General features: G+C 38.3%; 1 protein-coding gene across 1 annotated transcript; it reads left to right on the top strand.

Annotated features, from left to right (window-relative positions):
* The first annotated feature begins 3,304 nt into the window (after positions 1-3,304).
* Positions 3,305-12,601, top strand: Odam (odontogenic, ameloblast associated). The gene is made up of 12 exons (XM_032916962.1): positions 3,305-3,336; positions 3,977-4,042; positions 4,125-4,166; positions 4,652-4,699; positions 5,298-5,531; positions 5,900-5,944; positions 7,983-8,087; positions 8,707-8,754; positions 10,161-10,232; positions 11,008-11,169; positions 11,383-11,441; positions 12,333-12,601. Exons 2-11 carry the CDS (start codon positions 3,992-3,994, stop codon positions 11,410-11,412), a joined length of 837 nt encoding a protein of 278 aa, XP_032772853.1. The 5' UTR covers positions 3,305-3,336; positions 3,977-3,991; the 3' UTR covers positions 11,413-11,441; positions 12,333-12,601.
* The last annotated feature ends 1,305 nt before the right edge of the window (positions 12,602-13,906 follow it).

Genomic DNA, 13,906 nt, shown 5'->3' with positions numbered 1-13,906 from the left:
AAAATTTTAAAAAAAGAGATAAGTGCTTTAAAAAGTAAGTGGAATCTTCATAATACTATGAAGTTAATACTTTGTATCTATTTCAAGCTTTTCAATGAAAGAATTAAAGCTTATGTATATTTACAATAAAGTCTGTCCATGGTGGTCTAATGGACTCAGGAAATCCCCTGGTACATGTGACTCAGCTGTCTCTGAGCTCTTCTTAGCTACTTCTGGAGTCAGGCCGTTGGGAGTTTAACTGAAGTCCCCATCAGTCTGTGTAACTGATAACTCAGAATCTGCCCCTTTATTGAGGTCCTCCTTCCCCCTTCTGTACTGCTTGTCATGAGTCCTTACTGCCCTATGTTCTTTTCCTTGAGATCGCTTCTCAAGTGGTACCGCCTTGGGACTTTCTCATTCCCACTGTTGCTTCTGCTGCAGGGCTGTCCTCGTTGATTGCAAATGCATCTGCTGTGTCTTCCTCACCATGTCTTGCCTCTTTTCCTGAGATGGATTCTTCCTTAATTTCAGGAAGTTACTGATTTCTGTCTTCAGACCTGGGATTTTTACCCAGTGGCTTTCTGAAAATTCTACTAATAAAGTAATCCTTGCTCACAAAAATCTTCCATTTCTAAGGATTTGCAAACTCACCGACTTAAAGTTATACTTTTTCTCTTAGTAACAATTATTATGGTACCATGTGTTTCCTTCTCAAGTTAGATATTTATATGCCTTAGAAGAATGCTAGATCCAGAATCAAAGAACTAAAATTCTAACCACAATTTTCCTTTTTTATTTATTTATTTTTATTTTTACTTCATGTATGTAGGTGTTTTGCATGTATGAATGTACTACACTTGCCTGCCTTGTTGCTCATGGAAACTATAAACTGGTGCGAGATATTTTGGAACTAAAGTTACAGAGAGTGATAAATTGCCTAGTGGGTGCTGAAAACCCAACCTAGGTCCTCTGGGAAAGTGGGCAGTGCTCTTTTTTTTTTTTTTTTTTTTTTGTTAATATCTTTTTTTTTTTTTTATTAACTTGAATATTTCTTATATACATTTCGAGTGTTATTCCCTTTCCCGGTTTCGGACAAACATCCCCTCCCCCTCCCTTCCTTATGGGTGTTCCCCTCCCCACCCCTCCCCCTATTGCCGCCCTCCCCCAACTGTCTAGTTCACTGGGGTTCAGTCTAGCAGGACCCAGGGCTTCCCCTTCCACTGGTGCTCTTACTAGGATATTCATTGCTACCTATGAGGTCAGAGTCCAGGGTCAGTCCATGTATAGTCTTTAGGTAGTGGCTTAGTCCCTGAAGCTCTGGTTGCTTGGCATTGTTGTTGTACATATGGGGTCTCGAGGCAAGTGGGCAGTGCTCTTAACTGCTGAGTCATCTCTTCAGTCACCTCTCACACATTTTCGACAGTGAGTTAAATTAAATTAAAATTTTAATTTTCTTAGAGACTACAACCATACCTCTTATTGCTAACACTGAGGTTCCTTTGGTGCCTGGCATGGACATGGCTTTCCAGTAACTATTTGTGTCACTGGAAAAGCAATGAAGAAAGATGATGGGCCTCCTGAACCTCATCTTTCTCATTGAAACAGGTAACTCATCTTGACTATATTGGAATGTATTAGAACTTCCTGGAAATTATAGCTCATATATTATAAAAATCATTTTATTTTAAGCAGTGCTAAGAGTTCAGATTTATTTTTTCATAATCCACAGAACAGTGGTCAGCTTCACAAAGGTATTCTGTGAGACCTTTGATTGATTCTTCAGCTTAGTTCATAAAGGGAGCAAAGATAACATTGATAGAAAAAAACTAAGTCATTTCAGGTTACTAAGACAGAGCACAGATATGGAGACTTTCACTGCTACCTAATCCAACAGTCATATGCACCTGACCCATGTGGTTTTGTCCTTTTATTTGAGTGCTGGTGATTGAATGAAAACAAAATAATGATGTCCAGTTACAATATCTAGTTCAGGATTTTCTCATCCTGTGTCCTTGAACCTTAACCTATACTGAATGCCATTGCTCTGAATCTTTTTCCTCACTTAAATAAAGTAAATCATTTATTTAACAAAATTCCGCAAACTATGTTCTAGATAAATGATGCAATTATAGTAAGGGCACATGTATAACAGAGTAAGATAGACACATCCAACATCCACACTGCAGTACAGAAACAAGGTCTTCCTATCACCTCAGGTACAGCTTTGCTTTCAATGATATAGGGACTTGGAAGGTATCATATATTAAGGCACAGGCTGTGGTTTTCCAGATGTTTCAACTGTTACATATATGGAAAGTTTTAACTACCTTTTAAGTTGTTTTTAATCTTATAACATGTATGTGCACATGCATGTGAGGGTTGTTCATGGAAGCCAGGAAACAGTTCCAAGATCTCTGGAACTATAGTTACATGTAGTTTTGAACCACATGGTGTGGGTGATGAGAACCAAACCCAGGTCTTCTACAAGAACAGCGAGTGCTTTTGATCATGGAGCCTTCTGTCCAGGCGCTTAGCTACTTTAAGATATTCAAGTAATGGAAAATTCAAGTAAAGTCTCTTAATTTTCTTCAGATTTCAAGAATAAAGCAAGATGAAGCTATTCCTATCAGGATGTCGTCATCTCAGTTTAGTGCAAAGGCTTGGCAAGTTCCTGACTTGGTAGTGGGGTTAGCTGCCCGAGGGCCTGAGGGATGTAATAGAAATTCTCAAGTGACTGCTAACTTACAGGATATTTAATTTAATTTAACAATACTCAAAGTCAAAATCTGTCTATCTACACATTGTGTGTGTGTGTGTGTGTGTGTGTGTGTGTAAATATGAAAACTTCTACCTAGTTTAATCACTCAATTATTTGTCAGCATTTTTGAGCCTAGAATGGTTATTACATTAAGCACCAAGTTTTAGTAATTTAGCTATCACATTCTAGCACAGTCTAAATATCTAATCTTGAGATTTTTTTGATGCATATAAAATCTAGTACTAACTTATCTTCCTATTTGGGTCACTTACTTACGTTATCCATTTTTAGATGATAAAAGGAGTGGGACAAAATTAGCCTAGGGGAGTTAGTCATGACTGAGGAAAATCCAGGAGTGATCACAGAAAAAATGCCTCTGGGATAATTGAAAGGCATTACTTAGGGTGTGGGAATCCATACACCACCCAGATGATTAGGAAAGGGGTTATTAGCTAAGCCATTGTCTAAAACCCACTGATTCACTGGTCCCTTTCAATCATGATTGGTCCCTTTTTTTTCTAAAGATGGGTTTTAAATTTTAAGAGGATCTGGACACCAGAGTGAGAAAGAAAGGGACACAGATCTTACAAAGAAGTAAGGTAAGATATCTTTGCTTTGATAGTTTACGAACCCAGCTTCTGGTACACTACCCTGGGTGCCCTAATCTGTATCTATATCTGTGACATGAAGTATGGTGGGAACTTTGCAAGTAGAGGCAAGAGACAAGAAGTGTCCACTAGTAATGCATCAATACTGCCGTATGCCTTGTCCCTTTCCTGGATTAGAGAAATAAGGCTACAACCCCTACAGTCAATAATCGGGAATAGTACGAGACTTCTAATGGAAATTTTATCTTTCGCTTAGAATTCTTAGATTTTTGTTGTGATTCTTTTTCACTAAGAACATCAAGATCATCCTAATACTAAGGATCCAGTCAGTTAACCCCAGGCAGGGGGCTCCATGGGGCATTCACTTCTGTCAAAGTCTCCCAATCACCTGCTGCTAAATGAACTGCACGGTCAAGCAAACAGCTCTTCCCCATAAATAGCTACACTGAGAGAAAACAGTTATTAAGATAACATTTTATTTTGAGCAATAAAAGATAAGACTGAAGAACTAACTCAACTATTACTTGGATTTGACAGGCCATCTGACGAATTTTGCAAGGCCTTTCTTTTTGTCATGACATTTTAAGCAAAAAGTATCTTTTAAAGCTATGTGTCACAACTTGTTGTATAGGTATATCATCTGAAAATGAAAATTATAATTCTTCTTGGACTCATCGGAGCTACATCGTCAGCCCCGGTAAGTGGTTTGTGGTGCTTTTGAGTTCATGTAAACCCATGCAATTCCCTCCTTTCACCACTTTCCTTTCTTTCCTTTTTAGCTTATAACACAGCGTCTATTGTCTGCTAGCAACAGCCATGAGGTTAGTTTAAGCCATTAAAACATTCTCCTGTATTCTGTATGTGAAAACACACTGGGAAGAGGTAAAAGCCTGCACCCGCCCCTCTAGCCCTTAAACATCTCCAAATACATTTCCGTGTTGCATCATTGTTTTGTCTCTCAGGTGCCTTGTTAAAGGCAATTGCAAATTCCCCAAGCACAGATAGAGCGTCATCTGTATACTTTGTTCCAATGGCACCCTACGTGTATCTTAAATATAAATGTATAAACCATACCCAAGTCACTGGGATGAGCTGAAGCTCTGAGCTCTTGTTCCCGGCAGGGATGGCATTGTTAAACCTGGATCTTGTTTGCAACTCTAACATCTAATCATTGTGACTTAGTGCAGTCTTGTTGTGTCCCTTCAAACTGAGAGCTGATCACCCCCCGCACTGCCTTGTGCTCTAGTTATAGAAAACATATAGACTGAATAGTCATCTTGTTTCTATGTTGTCTCTCCTTTTCTAGTTACTCCTGAATCTTAATAATGGTCAACTTTTGCCACTGCAATTTCAGGTACCGCTGTGTAAATATTCGGCTCAAAGGGAATATATTTGTAATGAGCATTTCTTATGGTATGGGATAAGAACAAAATGCATTTACTTATATTTGTTTTAAAAATGGTATGACTTGGTGAGCCAGGGTGGGGAGATACCAAGGGGCCCCATCCTCTCAGAGGAGAATAGGAAAAGAGATGGGGGAAGGAACTCTGTGAGGGGGACTGGAAGGGTTCAGCATTTGGGATATAAGCAAACGAAAATGGACAAACAAAACTTCGTATGTGCCAGGTAGTAATTCTGATGATCTTTGACATAGCTAACTATTTTAAACAAACCACAGGTAGTCAACCCTGAGGAATGGGGTGGTGGGGGTGTCTTTTGAATGCAGTCAAAGGCTGTAGAAGCTTGTGCTCTTTTATTAACTCTTTGTGTTCCATGTTTTTCATCATTTGAAAACGGTGACATTGATAAGTAGTTGAAATGCTGTCTTTTCATAAAAACTGAAATACGTGAATTGTCTACACTTTGCCGCCTTTCTTACTGAGGATCGATTTAAATTTCTTTCTTTTTTATGCAAAAGAGTTATCGTTCCTTTCTATCTTCCCATTTCACAGAGCGCCTTCAACTCCTGGATTCCTCCCTTCCCTGGGCTTCTGCAGCAGCAGCAGCAGCAGGCTCAGGTCTCAGGACGCCCACAGTTTCCTCTCTCAACACTAGAGAGCTTTGCTGGGCTATTCCCAAATCAGATACCTTTCTCAAGACAGGTTGGGTTTGCCCAAGGAGGTCAGGCTGGCCAGCCAGACTTCACACAGCAGCAGACACCATCTCAGACCCAGCAGTCTAGTCCTGTAAGTGAAGCTTCTTCCCTTTTGGAACTGTATGGCAGAGCATAAAGGTTTTTGTGAATTAGCTTTGAAATATCATGGGAGTTTAATCTAATTTTCTCCTATACTATTGCAACCACCCCTGGAAGTATCTCTTTATGTTTTCTGATTTTTAACATAAAAATAACATTAAGATCAATTGCCCTCAAATATAGTCAATAACCAGGAGCTCAAACAACATGTGGATGCAGTATTTGTATGAATTCTAGCTCATGTAGAAGGTCAATTTTACTAATGAAAACGATACCTGAGAAGCCGTATCTAGGGAAAGCAGAATTGTAACAATCCAGAGAGATTTGCTTACACGACTTTGTGGCTGTTCTTTTCCTCAGATGTCCTATGTGGTTCCTGTAAAAGTGCCTCAAGATCAAACACAGGTGAGTGAAAAGAATTCCTTGACAAAGACAGAGGAATTCCTTTGTATTCCCTTATGTCACCCTGGGTCTCTAGCACCAGGACCGCCAAACTGTGTACCACCCGTCACTATATAGAGGCACCATAAGTGGCCTCTGGGCATCTGCTGATGCTGGCCTAACTTGATTCTTTAAGAACAGGCAGATAAAAAGGGTCTCTAGGACCCTTGAATATCTATGACATCACCATGCAGGAAGCGAATGAGTCCAGTAAGACCAGTATCATACCTTCCCTGTATTTAAATGCCTTCACTGGGGAAGAACTGAAGAATAAAACTATGAGCTGACTTTTTGCCTTCCCAAATTTTGTATCACGTGATTTTGCATGCGTACCTAATGTGTAGGTATGAATACCATACTTTATTATAATAATATTTATTATTATAAGTAACACTAACACACATTATCGGTCTGTTATAAAATTCCACTGTAAACTTTTTCAGTCTCTTTTATGCCATATTTAAAATATGACTCTACATTATAATTTAATGAGTATTTCCCCTCTGGAAGAAAAAAATCAAATTAATATTAACTGATAGATTAATTATGGGAATATAGAAACCCTGTCAATATTAGGATAATTAATTGTATAATAACTTAGGTTTGAAGGAACAAGGCTTATGTGTAAATTGTGATTCACATGAAGACTATTGACTTGTTCAAACAAAGTTATGCCACTTGGCTCTTCTATAAGTATAATTATGCAATTAAGTTTCGCTCCCACTGCCATTACATAATAACACAATTCTAGACATTATCTCATTGTATATCCTTAGGTCTGTAGTGAATCAGATATGTGACATGTACGATTACTTCATTTTAAGGTCCAGGAAACATAGTTTTAATGAGATTAAGTGTCTTAACCCAGTGAACCAAATAGTTGTTAGAAGTCACTCCTCTACCCACTTTTCAACCACTAATCCAGTGACTCTCTGCATAGGCTTTAGGTCAAAAGTTTTGTGGGCTATTTCTAGAATTGCAAACACCTAAGCTCTACCTTAAGCCTAAAATATTAGAATCTCTACTGTACCAGACGAACATTAGGTTCCTGGAGTCTTAATGGATGATTTTTACTCTTGGCAAGGATTTAAAAAAAAAAAAAGACACCTATTAATCAAATTGTATCCATTTCAGAAACACGGTTGCAATTATCTTCAAACCTTATATCTAATATAATCATTTGGTGAAGCAAATCCTAAAACAGCATTTAAAAGTGTCTGCGTGTTCGGTGTTCCTTATTTTCCAAACATGCTCTCCATACAAGCACATAGTCAATATAGCTAGAAGCCAATATACGGCAATGTGGGTGTGGTGCTTTCCTTATTGTTTCTCCAATATTCTGAGACTGATAAAGATTACTTTCAGATTTCTTTCTTTGACATTTGTGAGTGTTTTGCCTCACATGCAAGCAGCACCAGAAGTCAGATGCCTTAGAACTGGAGTTACTGGTGGTTATGAGCCATCCCGTGTATGTTGGCAATCAAACCGAGTTCCTCTGTGGGAGCATCCGGTGCTCTTAATCTCTGATCCCTCTCCATTGCCCAGGAATTATTTTAATAAAATAGAAATCACCAAGTATTCAATTTAATTTATTCTTCATTTACTATGGCAGAAATTCTAGTATCATGTTCTGTAGAATGATGGTCCTCAAAATCATAGGAAAAATACTACATGAACTATTCTCTCCTTGGATATTTACATATTAACCAATGTATAACATTTCCAAGATGGCGTTTATCAAATCATGCTTCCTATACTACGTTTAATCCACTATATCCTAACTTGTTTGACTATGCATCCTTACAAATGAAGCCCTGTATCATGTTGGGTTCAAGCCGTTTCACGATTCAAGAATCACTGTACATCTGCTGTGCCTAGTACATTTGCTTGGAATGGTAGCTCATACCTGTGGAAACACCTGGGTAATATTGCCGGCGAGAACAGAGTGGAAAGTATTGCACATCCTGATCTAATGGACTCTCTCATGCACTTCTGTTTCCAGATGTTTCAGTACTACCCAGTTTACATGCTTCTGCCCTGGGAGCAACCACAGCAGACAGTCACATCCTCTCCCCAGCAGACAGGGCAGCAACTATATGAGGAACAGGTACTGTGAGGGTTCGGTTAAATTTGTGAATTTTAGAGTAAGGTAATTTCCCTGCAAAAAAGAATAATTGAGGATATTCAGTGCATGTTCTTGACCAGTTGACCTCACAGAATAGGACACAGTGTCTCTCCTCGTAGCAAACCTATAGATTAAGCCTTTAATAACAAGGAGTGAAGTCAGCAAATGGTTCTAATAAAACCAGGCTTAAAACTGACTTTTTTTCTGAATTTGATTTTTTTCTCACATTCAGAATCAAGAAGCATTTTTTCACTTAAATATAAATACACATACGTGATTATTATTAAAATATAAAAATATGAAAGATTACAAAGAAAAATAGTTTTGGCCACTAGAACCTAAGATATAATTTGATAACCATATGTTTAGTTCTGTGAATATAGCACAAGTTTTAAGAATTTTAATGTAAATTCAGGTCCCTCATGATATGGTGTTAAAGATATCTTGACATTTAATGATAATTTTTTGAAACTAAAACATGTGGACTTTCAAAAAGCATTTAGTTAGTGTAAAAGATATCTAATTTGAAGTAACCGTTTCTCAGAAATTTATGTCTAAAATCATCACAATAAATCTAATGCCTTTTTCAAAATTCTGACAGATACCATTCTATAATCAATTTGGATTTGTACCACAACAAGCAGAACCTGTGAGTAAATACATAATTTTTATTTTTTTTCTTTTTTTGGTTCTTTTTTTCGGAGCTGGGGACCGAACCCAGGGCCTTGCGCTTCCTAGGTAAGGGCTCTACCACTGAGCTAAATCCCCAGCCCTTGATTTCTAAAACTATACTTGGAACTACTTGCCTCTCTATTAAACACATAGGTATCATTCAGATAGGAAAAAATTCCAGAAATTTTAATATAGAAATTTTAATTTTTTAGATGTATGAAGTCAGAATTACTGACACATTGGTATGAGAACATAATTAAGAAACCATAAAAAGATTTCTTACATGAGCAGTTCTGGAAGGAGAACACTTAAGTAGTAGTCAGCTCTGGAATAGGGATGTTCAGGAAGAAGAATTATTCTCTGGGTGTCTTGGGCTTCTTTTTTTTTTTTTTTTTTTTTGGTTCTTTTTTGAAGCTGGGTTTTTCAGGCTGGTGCAGAACCCAGGGCCTTGCCTTCCTAGGCAAGCGCTCTACCACTGAGCTAAATCCCAACCCCGTCTTGGGGCTTCTTAAAGAAACAGCAGAAAGTGCAACAGGCTGTAACTGGGGAGCCAGTCACTAGCAGGAGCCAGGATGTGAGGACACTCGTACTTGCTCTCTTACCTTTCTCTTTAGATCGCATTATAAAGTTACACCTTTCAAATTCATCGTGTTCAAAGACGTTCTTCCCGGAAGTCAATGCACTACAGAAGCCAAACCAAGTGTCAGAACAGTTTTCTACCTGCCAAGAATCTCAATCTCTCTCTCTCTCTCTCTCTCTCTCTCTCTCTCTCTCTCTCTCTCTCTCTCTCTCTCTCTCTCTCTCTCCCCTCCCTCCCCTCCCTCTCTCCTCCCTCTCCTCCCCTCCTTTCCCTCTTCCTCTCTTCTCTCCCTCCCCATCTCCTCCCCTCTCTCCTTCTCCCTCCTTCCCCTCCTGTCTCCCTCTCCTGTCTCCCTCTCCTTTCTCCCTTTCCTTCTCCCTCTCATTTTCTAATGTGTTCACTTTACATCCCCTTTCTGATCACTGTTCCCCAATCCTTCCCCATCTCATCCTCCCTCCCCATTCTTCCTCTTTTCCTCTGAGCTCTGAGCCCCCACACACACACACACACACATACACATACCCTGGTACATCAAGTCTTTGTGAAGCTAGGCGCTTCCTCCCCTACTGAGGCAAGACAAGGCACCCCAGCTTGTAGAACATATCCCACATACAGGCAACAGCTTTTTGATAGTCCCATTTCCAGTTGCTCAGGACCCACATGAAGGTCAAGCTGGGCATCCGCTACGTATGAGCGGGGAGGCCTAGGCCCAGCCCGTGAAGGAGTTGAAGTGCTGTGGTTGCCAAAGGAATGTGTAATGATCCGTCCCTGATCTAAATATCATTACCTTTCTGCTTCTTCAGGGTGTACCAGGAGGACAGCAGCACTTAGTTCTTGACAGCTTTGTAGGCACAGCTCCAGAAACTCCTGGAATGGTAAGAGTCCTTACGAAAACGTTTGCAGCAACTGGAAACTGACTAGTGAATTCAGAAGGTCCCCGGGAGTATTCATTTTAATGTAAACGCTGTTAGGTCAACAATTGTTGTTTTCCCCCTGTAATCTCTGTTAGGCACGTTCTAAATCATTCAGTTCCTCGAATATTTACTGAGAATTTTCTCCCAGAAACTTTTCTGTGCATCTTGTTTAAAAGCTCAGGGCTTTTGTCAGTTGACAGTTGCTTGGGGGGGGAGGGGGAGAGAGAGACAGAGAGAGAGAGAGAGAGAGAGAGAGAGAGAGTCATTTGTCATTGGTGGTGATGATTAATCCATGCATTAATGGATGGTCCTCACCAATGTACACAATAACATTACTAATTTAATGCCATATATTTTTTAAAGAAAAAGTGAAAGAGGAAGCAGGAGGAGGGGGAGGAAGAGGAGGAGGAAACGCAGAAGTTGGGAGAGAGATGTGCTAGGAGACTCCAGGAGAAGCTAAAAGGGAAAACGTGGTGTGGCTATAATCATAAAATGTATCGGACATATGTGACATTCTCTTAGAGTAAATTAAAAGGTGGCTGTTAGTATTCAACCTTAGTTTTCAAATATAATCTCAACCTTTCTAAGATAGCTTATGAGCTAAAATGCTAATGAAGACACGTGCTGTTTCATGTGATGCCTGTCTGTGCCTCTTACTCCTTGAGATTCACATCCTTCCAGATTTAAACAGCTACTGGAAGCTGTAACCACTTTGCTCCATTCTTGATCTCTACAGCCAGCAGGAGAAGGCCCGCTGTATCCACAAAAAGAACCAATCGGCTTTAAGCAAGATAATGTAGGCGTTTCCACGCCCTCAACTTCACCAAAACCCGACACGGGCAATTTTTTCACTTCTGAAATAAACCCGACTATTGCTCCAGTGCTTCCAGAACAGAAGGTAGAGTGAACAAAGATTCGTCTGATGAAATATGTGTCTATGATCTAAGTGAGGTGCTAATTTTTATGGTCAGGCATCACAATAAAAGTATGAGTAATATACTATGTGGCCTCAACTCTGGATCAATTGGTTAACAATTGTTTCAAATCAATGTGTCAGAGTGCAATATGATTCTATTTTGATATAAGCTCTTATGAAGTTCTTTCTCTCTAGGTCAATGCTGATAGCCTAAGAGAACCATAAGACTTTGTTTACATCACTCAGAAGTTTTGGTAGGTATTTTTTTTTTGCCAAAGTTATGCTTTAAATTCCATGAATTCATTGGAGAAGTAATGATAAATTCTTACCCTAACGATTACAAAGAAATAAGATAGTATTTATATCTACCTTCAAAGACCATGCTGATTATAAAATTTTCCTAATTTTTAAAAATAAAAATTAACGTTTTAGAGTTATGACTGCTTCATAACTTTCTAAAGTTATATATTGCTTCTATATAAAAGAGATTTCATGCTCTCTACGTAATCAGCCTTCCTGAGACATTCTTTCATTTTGCACGCTAAACATTGTGATAATGTCAATATCCCCTTATCTGCTTAAAACAAAGTCTTAAAATAATAAAAGAATTGTTACAATGGCAGAGCAATTTCAAAATTAACTGATTATATACTAAATATAACTGCTAATTGTCTAAACCAACTTGGTTGACTACTGAAGCTACCTTATTAGTTTTAGAAAGTCATCCTTGAAATTATACTACAAAGAAAAACACACATTAAGAGGCTCGTAACGTCACTTAAAGAGCAAACTAAAAGATACAGTGTTGCAGGTTTTTTTCTTGAATCTATTCTGATTCTTCCTTCTACCAGAAGCTACACTGGGCAGTCTTCAAGCGAAACTGTCTACACAAACACAGTGAGGGAAGAGCATCAGCGCCTCTTCAGAAAAGCCCCTCCTAATGTACTATTTGAATCACGCAAATCAATTCAATTTATTGTACCAAAATTTGCAAACTACTTCAATACCATGTGAGCCACAGCCAGCATGAACCAGCCAGTGAGGTGTTTTTGTTTCTTTAACGAGCAATTTCCAGCAGCTAGACAATTTTAGACAATTTTATTCAAAGGAACCTACAAGTACTGAAATGCTGTTCTGTCTTACAGGAAGAAGAGGAGATGGTACCTTGGCGTCTTTTAAAGATTATTTTCTTCTTATATGCTAATAGAAGTTTGTTTAATGTTATAAAGCCTCTTCGCTGATCTCATTTTTCTTTACTTAAAAAGATATACTATCGATGTCACAAAAAATAATGTATCATGGAAAAATCCTATCTTTATAATGTTGTCTTTTCCCCAAAGATTATGGGGTTATATAATCTGGAAAATGACAAGCACTAAAAATAAAGCATGTTTAACCAAAAAAAAAAAAAAAAAAAAAAAAAAACCAGGCCTTCTTAAAACATTCTGTAATAAAAGGAAAGTTGATTGCAATGAAAAGCTTCTAAACATTTATGTGACACCCAAGCATGCACACACATACATACATACATACACACACATAAACACACACACACAATACACACATATACATACACACACACATACCTACACACATACACATACATACACACACCACACACACACATACACACACGTACATATATACACGTTCACGGTAATAAATTAATTTGATAACTGTGTTAATAATGAATGCCTCTAAACTTGTGTCATTCAAGAGAATAAATACGTACTAATGAATAGATTTATGATGAGTGTGCTGACTGGTATTGAGATAAACTATGTGTCTATTTTTCTCATGTCAATATCTGGTCATTTTTCCCCGATTCACTCTGTCAGGTTGCTTATTATTCATTCTCCATGAAAATCAAACTTGTTTTGTTCTATTTTTGTTTTATGCTGTTTTACTCTTTCTTTTCTTTCAAGGCAGGGCCTCACCCTATAGCCTTGACTATCCTGGAACTTAGTAAGTAGGCCAGACTGTCCGTGAATTCATAGAAATCGTTACCTTCCTCTGCCTTTTAGTGCTATGCTTAAACTGTACACCACCACCCATGATCATCTAAAGTGGTTTTGAAACAGATATTGGCTGTGGGGGCTCTTATTGTACCACAGCTACACAGAAAGATGGGAGCTGAATTCAAAAGGACAAATGGAAGACACATGCTTGCTTAGGATGGCAGTGTCCTGCAGAACCTGACACACAGATTTTTCAGACATAGATGTTGAATTTCATCTCTTTTAAGTTTGAATGTTCAAGGTATCACTGATTTTCTCTTTTCAGTTGTAAATACGACCGAGTAAGACATGAATTTCAGAATTTCTCAAGGTGCTTCTTGAAAAAAAATTAATAGAGAAGTACTCAGAAGTCTTTTCTCTCTTTTGTACATGAACCTAAAAGTATTTTCAACTTGCTTTCTCAACACCGGGTCCTCAGTAAAAATTACTTGAAAATAGGCAATTTGGCATCTAATAATATCTTATGAGTTTGTTGGTAGATGCCTGTGAATCCACATACATTAAAGAAAAGATTAAAGAGTTCACATAATAATACATATTATTACATTGTTTAAATAGATTTTGTGTCTAGATTCTACAGTCGATCATATTTCGTAGGATCTTAGCTGTGTGTACTCTTAATAGTGTGAGAATTCTGGGATCGAGTACTGGCTCTGCGGAAGAGCAGCCCAGTAGTTCTCCACTGCACCTTCCATTTCATT

The sequence above is a fragment of the Rattus rattus genome, chromosome 11 (assembly GCF_011064425.1).
Source record: "Rattus rattus isolate New Zealand chromosome 11, Rrattus_CSIRO_v1, whole genome shotgun sequence".
NCBI lineage: Eukaryota > Metazoa > Chordata > Mammalia > Rodentia > Muridae > Rattus > Rattus rattus.
The sequence above is the reverse complement of the archived record's forward strand: the minus strand, read 5'-3'. Positions and strand labels throughout refer to the sequence as shown.